The 19,787-nt window shown below is 42.5% G+C and overlaps 1 protein-coding gene across 1 annotated transcript in view; it reads left to right on the forward strand.

Annotated features, from left to right (window-relative positions):
• Nucleotides 1–1,424: 1,424 nt before the first annotated feature.
• The window catches only part of SLC30A7 (solute carrier family 30 member 7), a 48,974-nt gene continuing 30,611 nt past the window's right edge, over nt 1,425–19,787 (forward strand). The window contains exons 1-6 of the mRNA XM_088451297.1: nt 1,425–1,858; nt 3,329–3,430; nt 10,234–10,347; nt 12,130–12,217; nt 16,605–16,734; nt 17,299–17,514. Coding sequence (XP_088307423.1) covers nt 1,779–1,858; nt 3,329–3,430; nt 10,234–10,347; nt 12,130–12,217; nt 16,605–16,734; nt 17,299–17,514 — 730 coding nt within the window. The 5' untranslated portion in view covers nt 1,425–1,778. The remainder of the gene's footprint in view (nt 1,859–3,328; nt 3,431–10,233; nt 10,348–12,129; nt 12,218–16,604; nt 16,735–17,298; nt 17,515–19,787) is intronic.

The raw sequence follows: 19,787 nt of genomic DNA on the forward strand, positions 1-19,787 counted from the left end.
CCAACTATGCAATGGATGACCATCGATGGTTTAACCAACTGATGGTAATTTCTGTTCTTTGACTGACTGGCCTGTGGGCCAATCAGAACCTTGTGGGTGGGGTTAAGCGGTTGTCGGGGCGGGGCTAATCTCCATCTCCCGACACCTTGCAAAAAAAACCTATTCGATTATGTTTTACCATCGATGACCATCCCTAGGAGGGAGTGTGGGTGGCTGTGGGGAAGATGGGCGGCTATAAGGATGGTGGAAGGTATTTTGCGTGGGTGGACTGGGACACTTGCTTTATTTTGCGGCCGGGAGCACCACCCGATTTTCGGAAGCCTCCCGGCCATGGGCATTTTTAGAGAGGAGGGGGCCCGTGTGCAGTCTCCATCTGGCGGCCGGCAGCGCACTGAGCTGTGCGCGGCCAGTGCCGTAGTTATAGACTCTGGGCACTAGAGTCAGACCCTCCAACATGACCCATTCCATTAGGTACAAAATGCTCTGCTCCTGGACTTCCATCTTAATTTATGATTGCAGCCACCTGTGCTGAAACACCTGTCTCATCAATTACCTAGCTCAACACAGATGACTGCAATCAGACATTAGGTGGGAAGTCCAGGAACAGAGCATTTTGTACCTAATGGAACGGGTCATGTTGGAGGGTAGGTAGAGTGTGCCCAGAGTCTATAGCGCATGCGCAGGCCACTGGGAAAATGGCCACGGCGGGCATTTTCCCTGTACTGCACATGCGCAAACGACAGGAAAATGGCAGCGGCAGCAATTTTCCAGCTGTTTATACAATGGTAGACCCCTGTGCCGATGTGCAACTCAGCAGAGCTAAGTATATTATGGGTGCAGGGTGTGCGGTGCGGGCCCCTCCTGGACCCAGGAGCCCGTGTGCACCGCACACCCTGCACCCATTATAAATATGCTCGGCCACTACGGGAGAGTCAGTAAGTATAGCCCCAGTGCATTGTTTTGCCCAGGGGGGCCTACATACAGTGCTGTTAAGATAAGACGACCCTGAGCAGACTACCCTGATCAGTGGTACAGTAGGAGTGCAGGGTAGGCTCAGTGGTACAGTAGAAGTGTGAGGTAGGCTTAATGGCAAAGGAGAAGAGGCAAAGCAAACTCGGTGATACACAGGGGATCTAGCTGTAACCTACACACAAGAGAGGGGCAGCAAGCTCAGATGTACAGTAGTATGGGCAGGGAGTGTCGGGTCCCATTCATTACGGAAGCATTCATTACTAGACTACAAACAAAGAGAAATCTACTGATGGATGACGTTGACAGTAACCGATGACGTCAGAGTCAATCTGCGGAAGGGGATCTAGCTATAACCGATGGATGACCGCTGTGTTATGACACACAGACCGGTCTATCCGGTCCCCGCCCTTGTCATTAATCCATTCATAGAAACATCAACAAGCCAAGACTCACTGTCGCCATCTTTGATCCTGGCAACTGCCATGATCTCCCCGCCCTCAATGTAAGGCTCCGTCAGCGCTCTGTGTCTGGTGTCCGTGCCGCGGAAGTCAGACTAGAGTTGAGTGATGTGATTGGTTGCTAAGTGCCTGTGTGTCAGCTGTCCGCAACTCCCCCGGAAGGAGGAAGCGGCCCGGAGCCGGAGCTCAGCACGGTGTGTACGGAGGATTGACTATCAGGCTACCGGGCGCCCAAAGAGAAGGCAGTCCGGTCTTGGTGGTGGCAGATTCTGGGATCCGTAAGAAGGGTTAAGGTGACTTGTCACCAGGTGCCGCGCTGCTCGGGTGTCCCCAGCACCGGGTGTCAGAATGTTGCCGCTGTCTATAAAGGACGATGAGTACAAACCACCCAAATTCAACCTGCTGCGCAAAGTGTCCGGCTGGGTGAGGTAGGTGCGCCCTGTACACGTGGCACTGCACTTGTATGTGCACTTCACCAGTGTATGTATATACCTATTTCTGCCCCACACATCATCTGTACATCATATAATACCAGTATCCTCTCCACACATCGTCTGTACAACGTATAATACCAGTATCCTCCCCACACTTCATCTGTACATCATATACCTGTATCCTCCCCACACATCGTCTGTACATCATATAATACCAGTATCCTTCCCACACATCATCTCTACATCATCTCTACCTGTATCCTCCCCACACATCTCTACATCATCTCTACCAGTATCCTCCCCACACATCATCTCTACCTGTATCCTCCCCACACATCATCTCTACCAGTATCCTCCCCACACATCATCTCTACCTGTATCCTCCCCACACATCATCTCTACCTGTATCCTCCCCACACATCATCTCTACCTGTATCCTCCCCACACATCATCTCTACCTGTATCCTCCCCACACATCATCTCTACCTGTATCCTCCCCACACATCATCTCTACCTGTATCCTCCCCACACATCATCTCTACCTGTATCCTCCCCACACATCATCTCTACCTGTATCCTCCCCACACATCATCTCTACCTGTATCCTCCCCACACATCATCTCTACCTGTATCCTCCCCACACATCATCTCTACCTGTATCCTCCCCACACATCATCTCTACCTGTATCCTCCCCACACATCATCTCTACCTGTATCCTCCCCACACATCATCTCTACCTGTATCCTCCCCACACATCATCTCTACCTGTATCCTCCCCACACATCATCTCTACCTGTATCCTCCCCACACATCATCTCTACCTGTATCCTCCCCACACATCATCTCTACCTGTATCCTCCCCACACATCATCTCTACCTGTATCCTCCCCACACATCATCTCTACATCATCTCTACCTGTATCCTCCCCACACATCATCTCTACCAGTATCCTCCCCACACATCATCTCTACCAGTATCCTCCCCACACATCATCTCTACCTGTATCCTCCCCACACATCATCTCTACCTGTATCCTCCCCACACATCATCTCTACCAGTATCCTCCCCACACATCATCTCTACCTGTATCCTCCCCACACATCATCTCTACCTTTATCCTCCCCACACATCATCTCTACATTATCTCTACCAGTATCCTCTCCACACACATCACATGCACATTATATATACCTGTATCCTCCCCACACTTCAAAAATACATGTATGCACATCATCTTTATATCATATATACCTTTTATCCTCTGCCCATACATCACAAATTCCTGTATTCTCCACACACACATTGCCTCTGTTTTATATATATATATATATATATATATATATATATATTTTATCTATCCCATACCTAACTCGATGGTGGGTGTCTTTTGAAGCTGTGACTTTGTGTGTGTGACACTGCTCATCATTTCATCAGTACATGATTTTTTCTCTTTCATCCTCAGGTCAATCTTCTCCGATACTACATCCAGGAATCTATTCTGCTTCCTCTGTTTGAATCTGTCCTTTGCATTTGTAGAACTTTTTTATGGGATATGGAGCAACAGGTAATAGTATACATCTTAAATGCTTTCAAGCATATCTTGGTGATAATTATTATTTATATGGTTCTCCCACAAACAGCAACACACATGGTCTAATCTAGACACAAGCCAATTTAATGTAATTTTTGGTATTCTGTTGAGCCTGTATTTAATATGTAAAGCATGACCATTGCTCATTAAAACCAAACTCTGCCTCTGTTCTTACCAAATACTGATAGTTACAGCATTTTCTTTTGACTGTGGTTACGGTTGCTCTAACACGCTCAGGTCTTGGTGCAGAAGTGCGAAGAATGAATAGACATATGCATGTGTGGGCATGTTAGTAAATGCAATCAGATTACTGCTACTGATCTGCAGTTGGAAAATGAACACCCCAACAGTTCCCATTAGAGCTGGAACAATCTTTCTGCTTGGCCAATGTGTAAATTGGTGGTCTCTTATCCATATTGGCCAGTGATGCATGACAATCAATGCTTAATATAGGGTGAGGACAGTCTCTTCTGTTTTTTAAAGATATGTACAAAACCTTGAGCCAACTGTATCTATATGCTTGGTTTCATAGCCATAGTCATTATTGGTGCATACCTGCACCATCACTTTGCTTGTTCCATCTGAAAACTGGCATATCTCCACGTACATACAACTCTGCAAAGCTCGCAATTTCATTGACATGCCCTTGCTAAACTTTACCTACATTATCACTCCGTTCCCCCCCATCAGCTACAAATGGACATACGACTTGAGTAGTCTGCAAATCACCAATAATTCCGTGTATTCAGCTCTGAGGCACTGACAGAGCAAAAACATGCCAGGTCTGTCTGCTAAACGGACGTGTTCAATTCTTCACCAGCCCCATTATGTGTATTTTGTCCTGTTGCATTACTGTACAAAAGTGTATTGTCCTTATTACCAGGCTGACATTTAAATCGTTATCCGTGACCTTAATAAAAAGATAATGATACACATTATATGTAAGAAGTCTCTAATTTACCACAGGCGTTTCCCAAGACTAGCTTATGTTCTTTTATTCTATAGCCTGGTGTAGAAACACACACCTTTTAATTCCACCAAAAGCTAATGTTTCAGGAAGATATTTCTGAAGAACTTTGTTCTTTCCTGAGTACGCTAGTCTCCCAAAAGCTGGTTACCAATAACAATAGCTTAACTCTCAGCATCATATTCCAAGTTTAATTTTAGTTCTTTTCCTTAGTTTGCATGCATTGTGCTTGCGTAGGCCTCCAGCATAGAATTTACCAGTTTTACAGTAAAGAAAAGGCAGGATAATTCTGTACAAGATCTTAATTGTGTATAGTTTAAATCTGGAAAAGATTCAGTAAACCAACAGTGAGTTTAGTATTCAGTCCCTGTATTGGGTGTATGATGTCCCTCTAAAGCTGGGTACACAATGGAGCGACCGGCAATCATAGCAATTTCCCTTCAACCTGGACACCGCATGATTGCCAGTACACATTAACAGATTTAACGAACGACGTAATGAAATGCGCATTGGACGAGACGTTGTAGTCTTTATTAGTAACCTTTTTTTGTATGCAGATTATGCCCCCATGTATCAGATTAATCCGCTAACTGGTATCCCCTGGATTACTTTTTTGTTCTGACTAAAGATTATACAATTAATTGAACAGTTATCTGACACATTGCAATCTACATGAATAGCTGCATTTATCGCTTTCTACCTTCTGGAAGTATTCTCATTGAGAGCATTAGCTCTTACACCTCTGTGCTGGGCTGACCCCATCAGAAGTTGTTACAGGGGCACAGTCAAAAGAAGATCCAACTTATTCTTTCTATTAAGGTTGGATACCTCCCTGTGCCTTCTCTCTCCTGTACGCTGCTATTCTGCACACAGAGGAGTAGCAGAAACAGGACAGATATAGCCGCAAGACCTTGACATCTTGCTTTTTTAATCTGTATCTTGCACATATATATGCATGAAAACTGTGACCTTTATGTTTTGGACAATACTTGCACCAAATATTTCTGATGAAGTTTGTAAGTGTTGTAAATCACCTGCAACATTGTATTATTGACACTATTAATATGTTGTTTATCTACTATGTTGCCTGTTAAGTGAAACAACTGTTACCAGTATCTCTGCTTTTAATTTCTAAGAGACTAATGCCGCTGCTCTGATGGGAATCGGTATGAAGTGCCGACAGTCGGGATCCTGGTGGTCAGAATCCCGACAGGGTTAACATACCGACACTTGTTGGTCGGTATGCTAACCCTCCCTCTTTGGTGCCTAACCCTAACCTCCCCCCTTTGTGCCTGAATCTAACCTCCCCGCACCCTAAACGTAACCCTCCCCCCTTAGTACCTAACCCTCCCCTAACTCTAACCCCACCCGTTACTTACCTTCGGCATCCTGTCTGTTGGAATGTCGGTGCCTTGATTCTGACCGGCGTCTGTATTCTGGCACCGATAATGAAAGTTTCGGCATCCCGACCGCCAGGATGCCGAACGCATACTCTCTGATACAGTGGTTATTATGTAAATAAAGGATGATGATTATTTATAATGCAATTGTTCTGAATTATTGAATGCACTACTATGTGACACATGAATCTGGTCATTACAATGTATGCACATGAATCTGGTCATTACAATGTATGCACAAATGTTTTTTACATATATGCTTTGAACAATACTTGCACCAAATATTTCTGGTGTAGTTTGACAGTGCTGTTAATCACCTGCAGTATTGGTATTACTGATATTATCAATGGATTTATTTATTATACTGCCTGTTACATGAAACAACTGTTATAATTATCTTTGCCTTTATCTTCCAAGATACTAATGCTGCTGCTGCTCGGTTACTTTGGACTATGACCAGAACAAATAACTGAAAATATTACTTATTCTTGAGAAACATACATTATTTGTAGTTAGGGCACATGAAGGGTGCTATTATAATACTTATGCTTGCAGCTCTTGGGGCACAAGTGACTGTGTCACCCACACACTATGCATGGGAATAAATAATGCTTCTTCATGTTTCTTGTTACCAGTTTTGTAGCATTATTACCCAGGGTCCTCCCTCTCCTGCGCATTACAGTGTGATCTATATGATAATGTAGTATGTCTATGGTGTAGTGAGAAGAGATCTCAGGAAAGCACAAAGGTTCTGTAATCTTCAAAATGGACAGATGATTAACCTGTGGCTGTGGGACACTGCAGTTTGCGAGGGGGGGACATTTGGGGGGATATTCATAAATATAACATTTAAATTGTCATGCTATTTATATAGAGAGAGGAATTCTAGGATAGATCTGCAAGCATTGTACAGATTTTTTTTTTTAAAAATCTCAAACTCCAATTAAGGGCCGGATTCAATTAGCGGCGAAAAATTCGAGATCGCTGTGAGCACAAAGTTTTTGCCTACTTACACAATGCCGCTTTTCGCTCTATTCAATTGCAGAACAGGCGAAACTGCATATGTGCGAATGCAGCGACTAGTGAAACTAGGGAAAAGGACAGTTATTTTGGGCGGGAAATCGGTGTCTTCCCCATAAAAAGCCTAACTGACCCAGGGAATCAATATAGAAGTGTATTAATAGCCCTAATAAAAGTATTTTGGGATCTTATATTGAGTCAAAGGGCTGTTGTATGCTTTTTTGCATAAGTGTTGAAAAATGCTATAAAGCATTGTATTTTGTTATAAATAATTGCTGCAGATAAATTTGGGTACATGTAAATGGGTACTAGTATATTTTGGTTTCTGTAAAGTGCAGATTAAAATAATAAAAAAAAAAATACACCTGCTGCAGCCACCAGCAATCTTAATAACACCTGTCCCATCCATACAGCCCCCCAAACTACCTGTCACAGTACTTTTGCCCCATTTTCAAACACTTTTTTACGTTTTCCCCAAAAATTACAAAGGGTACTGAACCAAGTCCCTACTTTTTAGGCACACACAGGGATTTTGCATATCTTTTCTCCTGACTTTGGTTGGATACATTTTTTCGCCTGTTTTTGCCTATGGAGTTTTTCGCACATGCGAAAATGTGCTGGAATTGAATAGGGTGATACTTTGGAATGTGGCGACAACATCACATCGGTGAATGTTCTTCGCCGATCGCAGCTTTTCACCTCTAATTGTATACGGCCCTAGGTCGGATATATCCTGACTTTTGTTTTGTGCGACGCCAGTGAACCACATGCCTAATTCAAATGTGTTTGGCTTATGATCGCTAACCAGCATTTGTGTCTTTATATAAAATTGAAGGAAAAGTGACAAAAGCGGGAGGTTTTTCCTTTGACTTCTGTATGCTGATTTCATTTATTTTTTTCATTTTGTTTTGACTCCCTTTTTTATGTGGGATAAGGAGCACTTCTGGGGAATATGAATAGTCTAGAAATCATTTAAAATGTCACAAAACCTATCAATTTAATCGGTAAAGTCTGCTTGTGCGTCTTATTTGCATTGCATTGTGAATAAGATGCATTTGTGGCGTAAAGGATGCCTGGCATGAGTAAACCCGCACGGGACTAGGCACGACCAGGAGGCCTGCAGCAACAACGATGGAGTACACATCTACATAAACAATTGGATTTACTTTGCCTGGACAAATGTCACCATGGTAATACAAAGTGCGCTAACTTCCCATGCTGTTCTGATTATTGTGGAAGTAATTGTATGGTAGCGGCAGAGTTACATACTGGGGTGTGCTCACGTATTGCAAGGCGCTAGATGGCTTTTGATTTGTCTCCTACTTGGAGGCTTGGGCATATACCAATGGCAGGCTTCACTGACAGCAGACATGATGCTTTGCCTGTTGCAGAATCCATTATTTAATTAAATGCTTATGCACTGCATTAAACCACTATCATCGTGTGATTCCATTAGATATACATGAGGCAGACCTACATCTTTCCATGCAGAACTTTCATTGTATGGCTTCAAAGGGAGCGTTTAGTGTATTTTCCCACTAACGGTAATTTAATCATTGGATACAACTGGAAATAGTGGTACAGACTTGGGCAGTAGTTAGAGATGTGGGACATAGCTCGTGGTGGAAGAAATACTTCACAACTCAGGAGTCTGTCAGTCAAATCTTAGAGCTAGCAAGCAATTTTAAGGAGCCAAATAAGAAATGTATAAATTGAGCAGAATAGAAACTTAGGAAACAGCAGTAATTTTACAGATTCAATGGCTATCCAGCCCCAGAATAGCAGGTGTGAGTCGGGAGTAAAGCTGGGTGGGTACACACTAGTTCAACGGGTCGGCCGAAACTCCGACCCATCTGGTGATTGCCAAGTGTATACACACTTCAAAATTTGTCTGCCCGATGTACCGGGCTTGAGAACTCAAATAGGCGGGTATTTAAATTGCTTGCCTAGTTGAGCTGTCGCTCACTGCCGGGTACCGCATCATATGTACGGGTGATCAGCGGGTCGCCCGTATACACCAGCAGATGGCCAATATATATTTCAGATATATATCAGCCATCTGCTTTGCTGCACAGCAGATCGGATACGTCTGTGGATGACGACGTTCAAACATATGCGCTGTACACACTTGGCGATGCACTATAGATATGTAACCTGTTCAATGGAACGGACGATATGTCTATCGGTGTGTACCCAGCTTTAGAGAGACCTGTGTGTGGGAGTGGTGGTAGGGTGGGGCTGGGGTAATAGTGAAACTTATCTTAGTCTATTGTGTACAGTTTGAGGCCCAATCTCCTAAAATATAATATGTTAATACATTATACTAAAATCCATTCAGAGAACGGCTAATGAGGTTATGCAGCCCATCCAAATTTAAATAGAAATCAAATGTACAGCTGAACGATTACTGCTCAAAGGGCAAAAGAACGGAAGTGAATTGATAGAAACATTCAGGTATAGACAGTTTAATACATGGTTCAGCAAAGCGTCATGCTTAAATACATGAGAATTTATAGGACAGGAGACCTAGGGCCTTATTCAGTTAGGTGCGAAAAGTTGCGTTTGGCGAAAAGCATTCGCATGGCGAAGTTATCGCTCCATTCGCCAGTTTTGCTGCAAACTTTTTACGTACTTAATGCGCGCTCCCGCTTTCGCACTATCCAATTGTAAAACATGCAAAAGCGCCTATGTGCGATAAAATAAAAAGTACTTTACAGCAATAGATCTTTAGATATGTGGAGCACAAATGTCACTAATAAGACTTAATTTTCATTTTTCTATATCACTTTATTTTATAATGAATCATTGTTTACACACACACACACATATTCTGACTTCTTCCAGTAGGTAAAATCCTTCAGCGAACCTGTCGCCCTAGTTAATGTGCCACCCCCAAGCCTGCTGCTATATAACAGTCCCCCCACTCTCTCTCATTGGCCTACGTGAGTGCTCCTCTGAAATGTTCATATTGGACTTCACTTTCAACGTTTCTTACTTGGAACATGAAGGTCGTCTGCTGATTGTTGTTGAGTAACCAAGGCCCAAGCTGCAGCTGTTCGAAGTCACAGCTGGCCGATGACAAGGCCACAATACTTCTACTCCGATATGGAAAGCCTGTTTGTTTGAAGATTGTCCCTGGCTGAAGTTTGCATGCTCATTTCAGGGAATCTGTTTATTGTGTTTGTTGCATTGTTGGCGCTCCCACCTGACTACATTCCCCTTTACAGATTAATGTTGGTACTTAAGGCTGTAGAATGAAAAAAAACATGAATTACTAAAGTTCAGTTCTTGTTTCATAACAAGTATCTATTTTTAACCTTTCCTAACATAGATTTAGATTAACTTTGATAGTACATGATATTGATTTGTTTCTTATGTGTCGATTTCAGTTTAGGTTTGATCTCCGATTCCTTCCATATGTTCTTTGATTGTACTGCATTACTAGCTGGCCTGGCGGCTTCCGTAATTTCCCGGTGGAAAACAAATGAAGCTTTCTCATACGGGTAAGGGCTATTCATGAGTTTATGTAACCATATAAAAATAACATGGATTTGATTTGAGCCAGTGTTGCTTATTTGTTACCACTGACTATTCTGGCCAGACGCTGCTGGTCACGATCATTATGCACCCTTGGTTTCCCACTGCGCTCTCAACGCTGGGTGGTAATGCCTTCCATGAGGTATTCCCAGTACACATGTGACACCATAGATCGAGGAATGTTGAATGTCCACGCAACCTTGGAAATGGAATGTCCCATCCATCGGGCACCCACTATCATGCCTGTTCAAACTCCTATAATTCATGTTGCCTTGCCATGAGTAGTCTAGCCGGTGCTCATGAGTTGTCCGATTTACAACTGATGCAGGTCTTGGAATTTCCAAGACGTCGGAGTATGGTGACACCACCTACCATAACCTTTACATACTGCTATCCCATGACTTTGGCACTTCTGTGTGTATATATGTATATATATCTATACCACATACAATTTTAAAATACACTTAAATTGGTATTAAACTTTGCATATATATTCCTCAAACCTCCATCTAGCTCTTTAGAATATATTATTTTATATTTAATATCTTGATCTGTTGTAATCCAAATGGGATTTAGGGAGAGAAGCTGGGACCTGTAAAATGCCAATTAAAAAACAAAACAAAAACAAAACTTTTTTTTCTTACTGTTGCTGAGCAATGTAACCAATCCCCTACAAACAGTCAGTATTGGCTAAACACTTGTGATTGACAACCAGCAAATGGGAGTTCAGGAAACTGAACTTTTTGTTTTGGTAATACAAATATGGACCTGCACACTGTGTATGAACCTCTGTTGCTAGGCAAGCGGCTCACGTTTGTGGCGCAATCAGCCACAATGTAACTGGGCGAATCTGTACATACTAGGGTTCATTTTCGTCTGGAGCCAATTAACCAACCAGTAAATTTTTTGATTGTGGAAGGAAACCAGATTGCCCAGACGTAACCCACACAAGCAAGGGGAGAACATACAAACCACACACAGTTAGAGCCGTGGCAGGAATTGAACCCAAGACCTCAGTGGTGTTGGGCAGTAATCCTAACTATTGCACCAACCGTGTAGATAGAAAATATAGCTATATATCTACCTATATAAATCTAATACGGTGTGTAAAGTAGTTACTCCTTTCTTATTTCTAGAGTTCTGGTGTACATATCAGTAATAATCATCCCGTTTGCCCCCACTTTGATCACTGCTTCAGTTCAGGTAGATTCACTTCTGATTCTCGACTATGTATCTTTTATAGTTTAGTAGTTATTAATTTAATAAACTTTACTTGCAAGTAAACCTTCCCATGTTTGACAGATATTGAATGAGTTTATGTGTAAGACACTGGTGTTCTGCCTTATACTGTAGGTGGTCTTAGTCATGGTGTGTAGTAGCTTCCTCTGGGTTTGCCTGGATAGAAGATTCTGATAGATGTAACATACAGTACCACCTGCTGGTGTTGAGTTATGTAGTAGCCCTGTAATCATACGGATAGTTTTTCTTAATACAGCAGTAATTGGGCACGTACAGAAGGTTTGCGGCTTGCTCAGTTCTACCATCTCTTTACAGTGTGTTTACTCAATTATTTCAGGATCTTAGTAATGGAAACCGGATCTGCATGATAAGCGCTTTCTTTATTGTTAATTAATCCCAACTAGTGACAGTGTTTGCCTAAAACTACATGTTTACTTTTCTGACATGTTTACATAACTGAGTTATTTTTTATGTTCATTTTATATCTGTGTTTTTGTTCTTACTTTCAGTTATGTCCGGGCAGAGGTCCTGGCAGGCTTTGTGAATGGTCTCTTCTTAATCTTTACAGCCTTTTTCATCTTCTCAGAGGGGATAGAGGTGTGTATTATGTAAACGCACTCATTTACTGACATGTTCCTTTTAGCTTGTGAATAACTGCTATTGTTAAAATAATAAATAATTGAGCACTGGTCAGGTGAATGTGTTCAGCAATTTGCTATAATTGTAGCATTTATTATGACATTATATAACTTTATTACAGTATTCTTTATCCAGACCAGATTTCACATTGTTATAATTTGTTTCACCAGTATTCTGTTTTATTTATTAAGATAATGTTGTATTGTGTAGATTTCTAGCATGAAAGAAGAGTCAAAAATCCCAAAACACATCTTCCTCCAATATTCTTCCCGTGGTTGCTTTTATAAAATGTATGTGAAAATGAAAAAAGTACCCTCAGCTGTAATAGCCTTGCTCTTTTGAGTCTAGTGATATTACATGTATACTTTGGCACAAATAGAAGTCACAATGGTTTTAGTACTGCTGAGTTCAGTCCTGACCAGGGCACTTTCGTTGTTGATGAATTTGTTTGTTTTTTGTTCTAGTTACTCCTTCTACAATTCAAAAACTTTTTCATTCTAATATTCTGTATAGGTTTAAGATGGTATACACGTGTTTTGTTGACAGTGAATATGCCGACGGGAGAATGCTGGTGGTATTATACAGATGGTTGTAATGCTACTTATAGCATTTTAATCGTGTTGACGTTATAACTTCAAACATGATGCTTTACCATCATATTTAAAGTTATAATACTTTAAGTAGCAATGCAGCCTTGTCAGCATATTCACTGGCGACGCATTGACTGTTGATGAAAGTTATGTGTTCTGTGAGTGCTCCCCACTCATTCTGTAACCTCAGTAATATCTTCCATTGTACACCCGATTATATGTCACACAGGGCACATGTGGCACCCATTGAGAGTGTCTGATGCCTGCCACTGTCCTAGACATGGTTTATAAGCTATAGGAAAATCCCTTATTTTATAGATTTGTAGAGGCTTGGTTCTTTTGATGTGTGTTATGCTTTGTTGTGCTGGTTTGTGACTTCTGTTCTTAAAAATTGTAATTTTTTTTATTTTTAATGTTATTATTAAGCTATATATATATATGAAATACACAAAGAGCAAATAATATATATCTCTATACATGGCATGACCTAGGAAAACACCAGTCCATATAACATAAGAAAGCTGCATAACAATAATCCAATAGTAGAATCGTGAAAATCCTGAGGAAGATTTAAAGCTGGTTCTGTAGCCAGGTGCAAAGCCATAACCGTTAGTTGACTTGCATATAAAACATAACCAGGCAAAGATAGTTTGGACAAGGTAAAGGGGAGTATGAAACCGTCGAAGGTGGAAATGTAGATACTGAAAAGCATAAGGAACCAATGACAGAAGTGACCAAAATCAGGAATGCAGTGAGCAGGAGCAAGTTGCATTTAGATTCTTTAAACATCAACCAAGAGTACCAGATAGCACTCAAATCTGCATGTTTTTCTGTGCCCAACAAAAGAAGGTTATCCATGGTCATATAATGGTCCAGTCTAGTAAACTAATCCTTTATCGTGGGTGGAGAAGTGGACTTCCAATATACCAGAAAAACTGCTTTCGTAGCACTGTTTAGATATTTAAAGTGTGAATTCTTATATGGAGATCTAGAACCCCCAATCTTGTGCAGAATCCAGAAGGATGGATCTAGAAGAACATCCTGTACCAGCATCAACTTTGATCTCGGCGTTCAGTCCCAGAAGGGACGTAAGGCTGGACATTTCCTCCAAATGTGGGGAAGGGTGCCTATGGCAATGTTGCATTTCCAATAGGTGTTATGAGCCCCAGAGAACATACGTGCAAGGACACTAGGACATCTGACAGAGCGCTCGCTCTGAATTAGGGTGTCTTTTTTTTTTTTTTTTTTTTTTTTTATGGAGCGGCCTCCTGGCCGCTCACATTGCTGTGGGTTGCCATCCACAGCTAATGCGAGCAGCCAGGATGATGATAGTGTTGTTCTTGACCATCGCGACCATTGGGCTTGTGACGAGACCCTTGTGGTAGCGTCTCGTGGCCGCAAGCCCCAGAGAGCTTTCGGCTCAAACAGAGCCGAAAGCTCTCCCACTGACATCACTTGTGATGTCAGTGGGGCCGCTCCCAAACGGTAGGCATTCTCATGGGAACGCCTCCGTCTGGGCAGCCACCGCCCCGGCCTGCCCACCAAAGGGGGCATGCTGTCACTCAACATCAACAGCACGCCCCCTTTGGTGCGAGACCCGGAGTGACGGTTGCCCGTCGCTATCCGGGTCTCGCGCATGCGCTCTGGGCCACCATCGACCCGGTTGCGAGCGCTCAGAAGCTTTTAGCCCAAGGAAAAAAAATTGGGCAGGGCTTGTGGGGCTAAACAACGGGATTCAAAGACAGGGGTCTTTGAATCATGTTTGTAAGTGCCTGCTTTTTAGAAAATGTTTGGTGGGAAGATAGCGCAAACCTCAGAGTCTGGCAGAGACCATATAGCCTGAATTTCACCAAAGAGCAACACACTTGAGGAGCTAACCAGCTGGCCAACACGCAAGATTCCCACAAAGATAATAGGGGATAAAAGACATCCGTGTTGGGTACCATTGCTGATAGTCGGGGTGAGGGTCATTGAGGTCATGTGCATAAGGTCAGTGACCTTAGTGGTGTTGTCCCACACCTCATGGTCTGGCATAGACCCCACTTGGAGCTGAATTTAATTAGCCGTGAAAAGTGCTGTCTGCTTTTCACCATATTCAATTATAAAACAGGTGAAAACGTAGATAGGTGAATGTTTTACAAAGCAAAACTAGCAAAAAGGAAATTTTTGGGGGGGAAATCAGTCTGTACCCCATAAAGTTACAATGACCCTGGGAATCAATATAGAATAGTATTAGTAGCCCTAATAAAAATATTTAGTGAACTTACTTTGAGGCAAAGGGCTGTTATAAGCATATTTGCATATGTGTAGAAAAATGATAGAAAACAATGTTTTTTTTTCAGAAAAATAAGTAATGTTAAATTTGGGTACATGAAATGGGTACTAGTACATTTTGATATCTCTAAAATGAAGATTTAAAATAACGTAAAAATACACCTGCTGCAGCCTCCTGCAATCTCAAAAACACCTGTCTCATCATTATAGCCCCCAAAATACCAGCCCCCCCACCTTTCACATTTTTGCCCCAAAGATGACATGTCATTTTGGGGTGTTTTTTTTTTTTTACTGATTAGTCATTAGAGGGGTGTCCTAGGGGTTCTGGATCAATTGCCCACGTTTGCACCCCAAAATAGCGGTTTTGCATTTCCAATTCGCCTGCCTATATGTGGAGAAACTTATTCGCCTATTTTTCCATGTAAAGTTTTCGTGTAGGTGAAAGCGTCCTGGAATTAAATAAGGAGAAAAGTAGAAAACAGGTGAAAAAGCGCAAATCGGCGAAAACTTTTCTCCAAACGGCACTTTTCGTGGCTAATTGAATCCAGCCCTTGGTCAAAATGTATGGGCAGGAAAGTCCTGAGTCTATTGGCAAAGAGCTGTTATCATTTATTTTTTATTGCTTTACTTAAGGCAAAGTTTAAAAACCACTTTGCTCTAAGCTCCAGTTTGCCTAGAAAAGGTGTATTCTTTGCTTGGATCAGTGTGGGGGCCCCAAACCAGTATCTTTCCTAGGGCCCAGTAAGGTCTTAATCCGGGCCTGCAAGGCAGGGCAGGTGGCAGCAGAGGGAAGGGTGTGTAGCCCCCAGAAAGTGTCTGCACTCGGTGCCGAGGCAGGAGAAGTGGCACAACGTAGCCATCACAGTCGGTGGTAAAGCCACGCCCCTAAAGATTATAGGTTTATTAACAAGCACAATATGGCTAGTTACTGAAAAACACTAAGGTACAAGCTACATTAGAGAGAATCATATTTTCTATATCCTTGTGTAATCACTTGTCTGCACTGTAACCTCCTTTCTCCTGAGGAAATTACTAGATTTCACATTTTCACATTTGTAGCTAAAATACCCTCCTAAAAGACTGTTTTCCATCCCTTATGCTTTTCTTTATGATATTTTATATTTGTAAAAAATATATTTAAGGGTAGTATACTAGTCTTCATCCTAGCACTCTGCATCTGTCACAACCCATGCTGTTCCCCTTTCCTGCCTGGGGTGTCCCTCTCTGCTCTGGTGCTTCTAGCACACACTGTTCTGTATATCAGAAGTTTGTTGCATCAGCTAAAAGCACCAGAGCAGTGAGCGACACCACAGGCAGGAAAGAGGAACTGCATGGGCCGTGACAGATGCAGGGGGCTAGAGTGAAGACTAGTATACTATCGTGCGCTTTTGCTCCCTCCCCACTTGAAATAAGATACAGGATTCTGCTTCCCTTTAGTGCTCCAAGTCTAATGAGTGACCTCTTTTTCTGTTTCTCTTCAGCGAGCCCTGGACACTCCTGAGGTCCATCATGAGCGCTTACTTCCAGTGTCTGTCCTAGGATTCTTTGTAAACCTTATTGGAATATTTGTGTTCCAGCATGGTGGAGGTCATGGACACTCGCATGAGGGAGGTATGACAAACTTGTAAATTAAAACTCACTCCTGCCTTATGAGCATCCTAAACCTATATGATGGTACCACCCTGCACACTGACCTATGTTCTCCATGTTTGGCTGTGCTTGTGGTTTTCAAATTTCAAAGTAGATTTGTTTAATAGGATTTGCGTCAGTGAATTGGGTCAGTGGGGAGAAATGAAGCTCAGGTGCTGTGATCAATCCCGTGTGGGGCCTTCATCCTAGCAAATGTATCTGAAAACTTGATTTAGTCGCCATCAGTGGACCACCTGTGGTGAGAACGTAACAGTGTCTAGCTAGGACACTTCATTTTGCTAGTTTAGTATCACTCATCGTGTGTGCTATCACATTAAAATGAGCTGTAGGCTGCCAGGGAGTGCAGAGGAGCTGTAACTAGGGACCACTATCTAAGGCTTGCAATCATAACTCCCTGCCTGCTGGGGTAGCTGTCTGCAATCAGTTACAAAGTGAATTTAGCTGGTGCTTAATAAGTATAAGAACTGCATTCATTTTACTGTGTGTATTTATAGGGTTTTCTAATGTCACTGTCCTCTTTTTCAGGCCATGGGCACAGTCATTCTTTGTTTAATGGTTCCTTGAGCCATGGTGGCGGGCATGGACACAGTCATGGAAAAGGTCACGGTCACAGCCATGATGGGGACCATGGACATAGCCACGGAGGGGACCATGGACATAGTCACGGAGGGGACCATGGACATTCCCATGGAGGTGATCACAGCCATAAACATAGCCATGGCTTTGGTTCATCTTGCCCTGGTACGTGAATGTAACATTTAACATTATTTGATCAATTGAAAGAAGCAACCAGTCAGCTTAATGTACTGTTTGTGTTTTAAAAATACGACGGTCGGAGTTCTGACCGCCAGCATCTTGATCGCCGGGATACCAACTACATCCCACTTAGAAATATTCTCTCTTACACTTTGTTGTGCCACAAGAGCAATATAATAGAGCATATGTAATGTAGGCACTGCAACAGCTGCATAAGACTGCCCGTGTCAGACCAAATATGTGTATGTTAAATAGCTTGGGCCTTTTTTTATATTTATAATATATTGTAATCTGCCTTCAGTCATTACAGCTAGCAGTGCTTGTTTAAAAGGTGTGCTAATATTTTATTGCAGATTGGTGTCTCTCATTGATTAAATTTATTAATTTAACCTCTCACTGAGACGGAGTGGTATATTTACTAAAGTGAGGGTTTTAAGAAGTAGAGATGTTGCCCATAGCTACATCTAGCACCTCTAATAGCTAGAATCTGATTGGTCGCTATGGGCAACAACTCCATTTCTATAACCCCCCCCACACACACACACACACACACACACACACACACACACACACACACACACACACACACTTAAGTAAATATACCCCGAAGAGTTGTATGTGGCCCTTTTGAAGGTTAGAGGGCCACAAGAGTGACCACCATAGTGTCAGACAGCTTATCACTGAACTAACAGATGAACCATTTCACTGACAGGCAATGAGTATATGTACAGTGTATCCGGAAAGTTTTCACAGAGCTTCACTTTTTCCACATTTTGTTATGTTACAGCCTTATTCCAAAATGGAATAAATTCATTTTTGCCCTCAAAATTTTACACACAATACCCCATAATGACAACGTGTAAAAAGTTTTTTTTTTGAGATTTTTGCAAATTTAATACAAAAAAAAACCTAATATCACATGTACATAAGTATTCACAGCCTTTGCTCAATACTTTCTTGATGCACCTTTAGCAGTAATTACAGCCTCAAGTCTTTTTTGAATATGATGCCACAAGCTTGGCACACCTATCTTTGGGCAGTTTCGCCCATTCCTCTTTGCAGCACCTCTCGAGCTCCATCAGGTTGGATGGGAAGCGTCGGTGCACAGTAATTTTCAGATCTCTCCAGAGATGTTCATTCGGATTCAAGTCTGGGCTCTGGCTGGGCCACTCAAGAACTTTCACAGAGTTGTCCTGAAGCCACTCCTTTGATATCTTGGCTGTGTGCTTAGGGTTGTTGTCCTGCTGAAAGATGACCCGCCGTCCCAGTCTGAGGTCAAGAGCACTCTGGAGCAGGTTTTCATCCAGGATGTCTCTGTACATTGCTGCATTCAACTTTCCCTCTATTCTGACTAGTCTCCCAGTTCCTGCCGCTGAAAAACATCCCCACAGCTTGATGCTGCCATCACAATGCTTCACTGTAGGGATGGCATTGGCCTGGTGATGAGCGGTGCCTGGTTTCCTCCAAACCTAATGCCTGGCATTCACGCCAAAGAGTTCAATCTTTGTCTCATCAGACCAGACAATTTTGTTTCTCATGGTCTGAGAGTCCTTCAGGTGCATTCTGGCAAACTCCAGGTGGGCTGCCATGTGCTTTTTTACTAAGGAGTGGCTTCTGTCTGGCCACTCTACCATACAGGCCTGATTGGTGGATTGCTGCAGAGATGGTGGTTCTTCTGGAAGGTTCTACTCTCTCCACAGAGGAATGCTGTAGCTCTGACAGAGTGACCATCTGGTTCTTGGTCACCACCCTGACTAGGGCCCTTCTCCCCCGATCGCTCCGTTTAGACGGCCGGCCAACTCTAGGAAGAGTCCTGGTGGTTCCGAACTTCTTCCATTTACGGATAATGGAGGCCACTGTGTTCATTGGGACCTTCAAAGCAGCAGATATTTTTCTGTACCCTTCCCCAGATTTGTGGCTCAAGACAATCCTGTCTCGTAGGTCTATAGACAATTCCTTGGACTTTATGCTTGGTTTTGTGCTCTGACTTGCACTGTCAAGTGTGGGACCTTATATAGACAGGTATATGCCTTTCAAAATCATGTCCAAACAACTGAATTTACCACAGGTGGACTCCAGTTAAGCTGTAGGAACATCTCAAGGATGATCAGTGGAAACAGGATGCACAATTGTGAGCTTCATGGCAAAGGCTGTGAATACTTATGTACATGTGATTTCTTAGTTTTATTTTTTTTCATTAAATTTGCAAAAATCTCAAAAAAAACACCTTTTACACGTTGTCATTATGGGGTATTGTG

This window comes from Taudactylus pleione, unplaced genomic scaffold (assembly GCF_031769625.1).
Source record: "Taudactylus pleione unplaced genomic scaffold, aTauple2 ptg000546l, whole genome shotgun sequence".
NCBI lineage: Eukaryota > Metazoa > Chordata > Amphibia > Anura > Myobatrachidae > Taudactylus > Taudactylus pleione.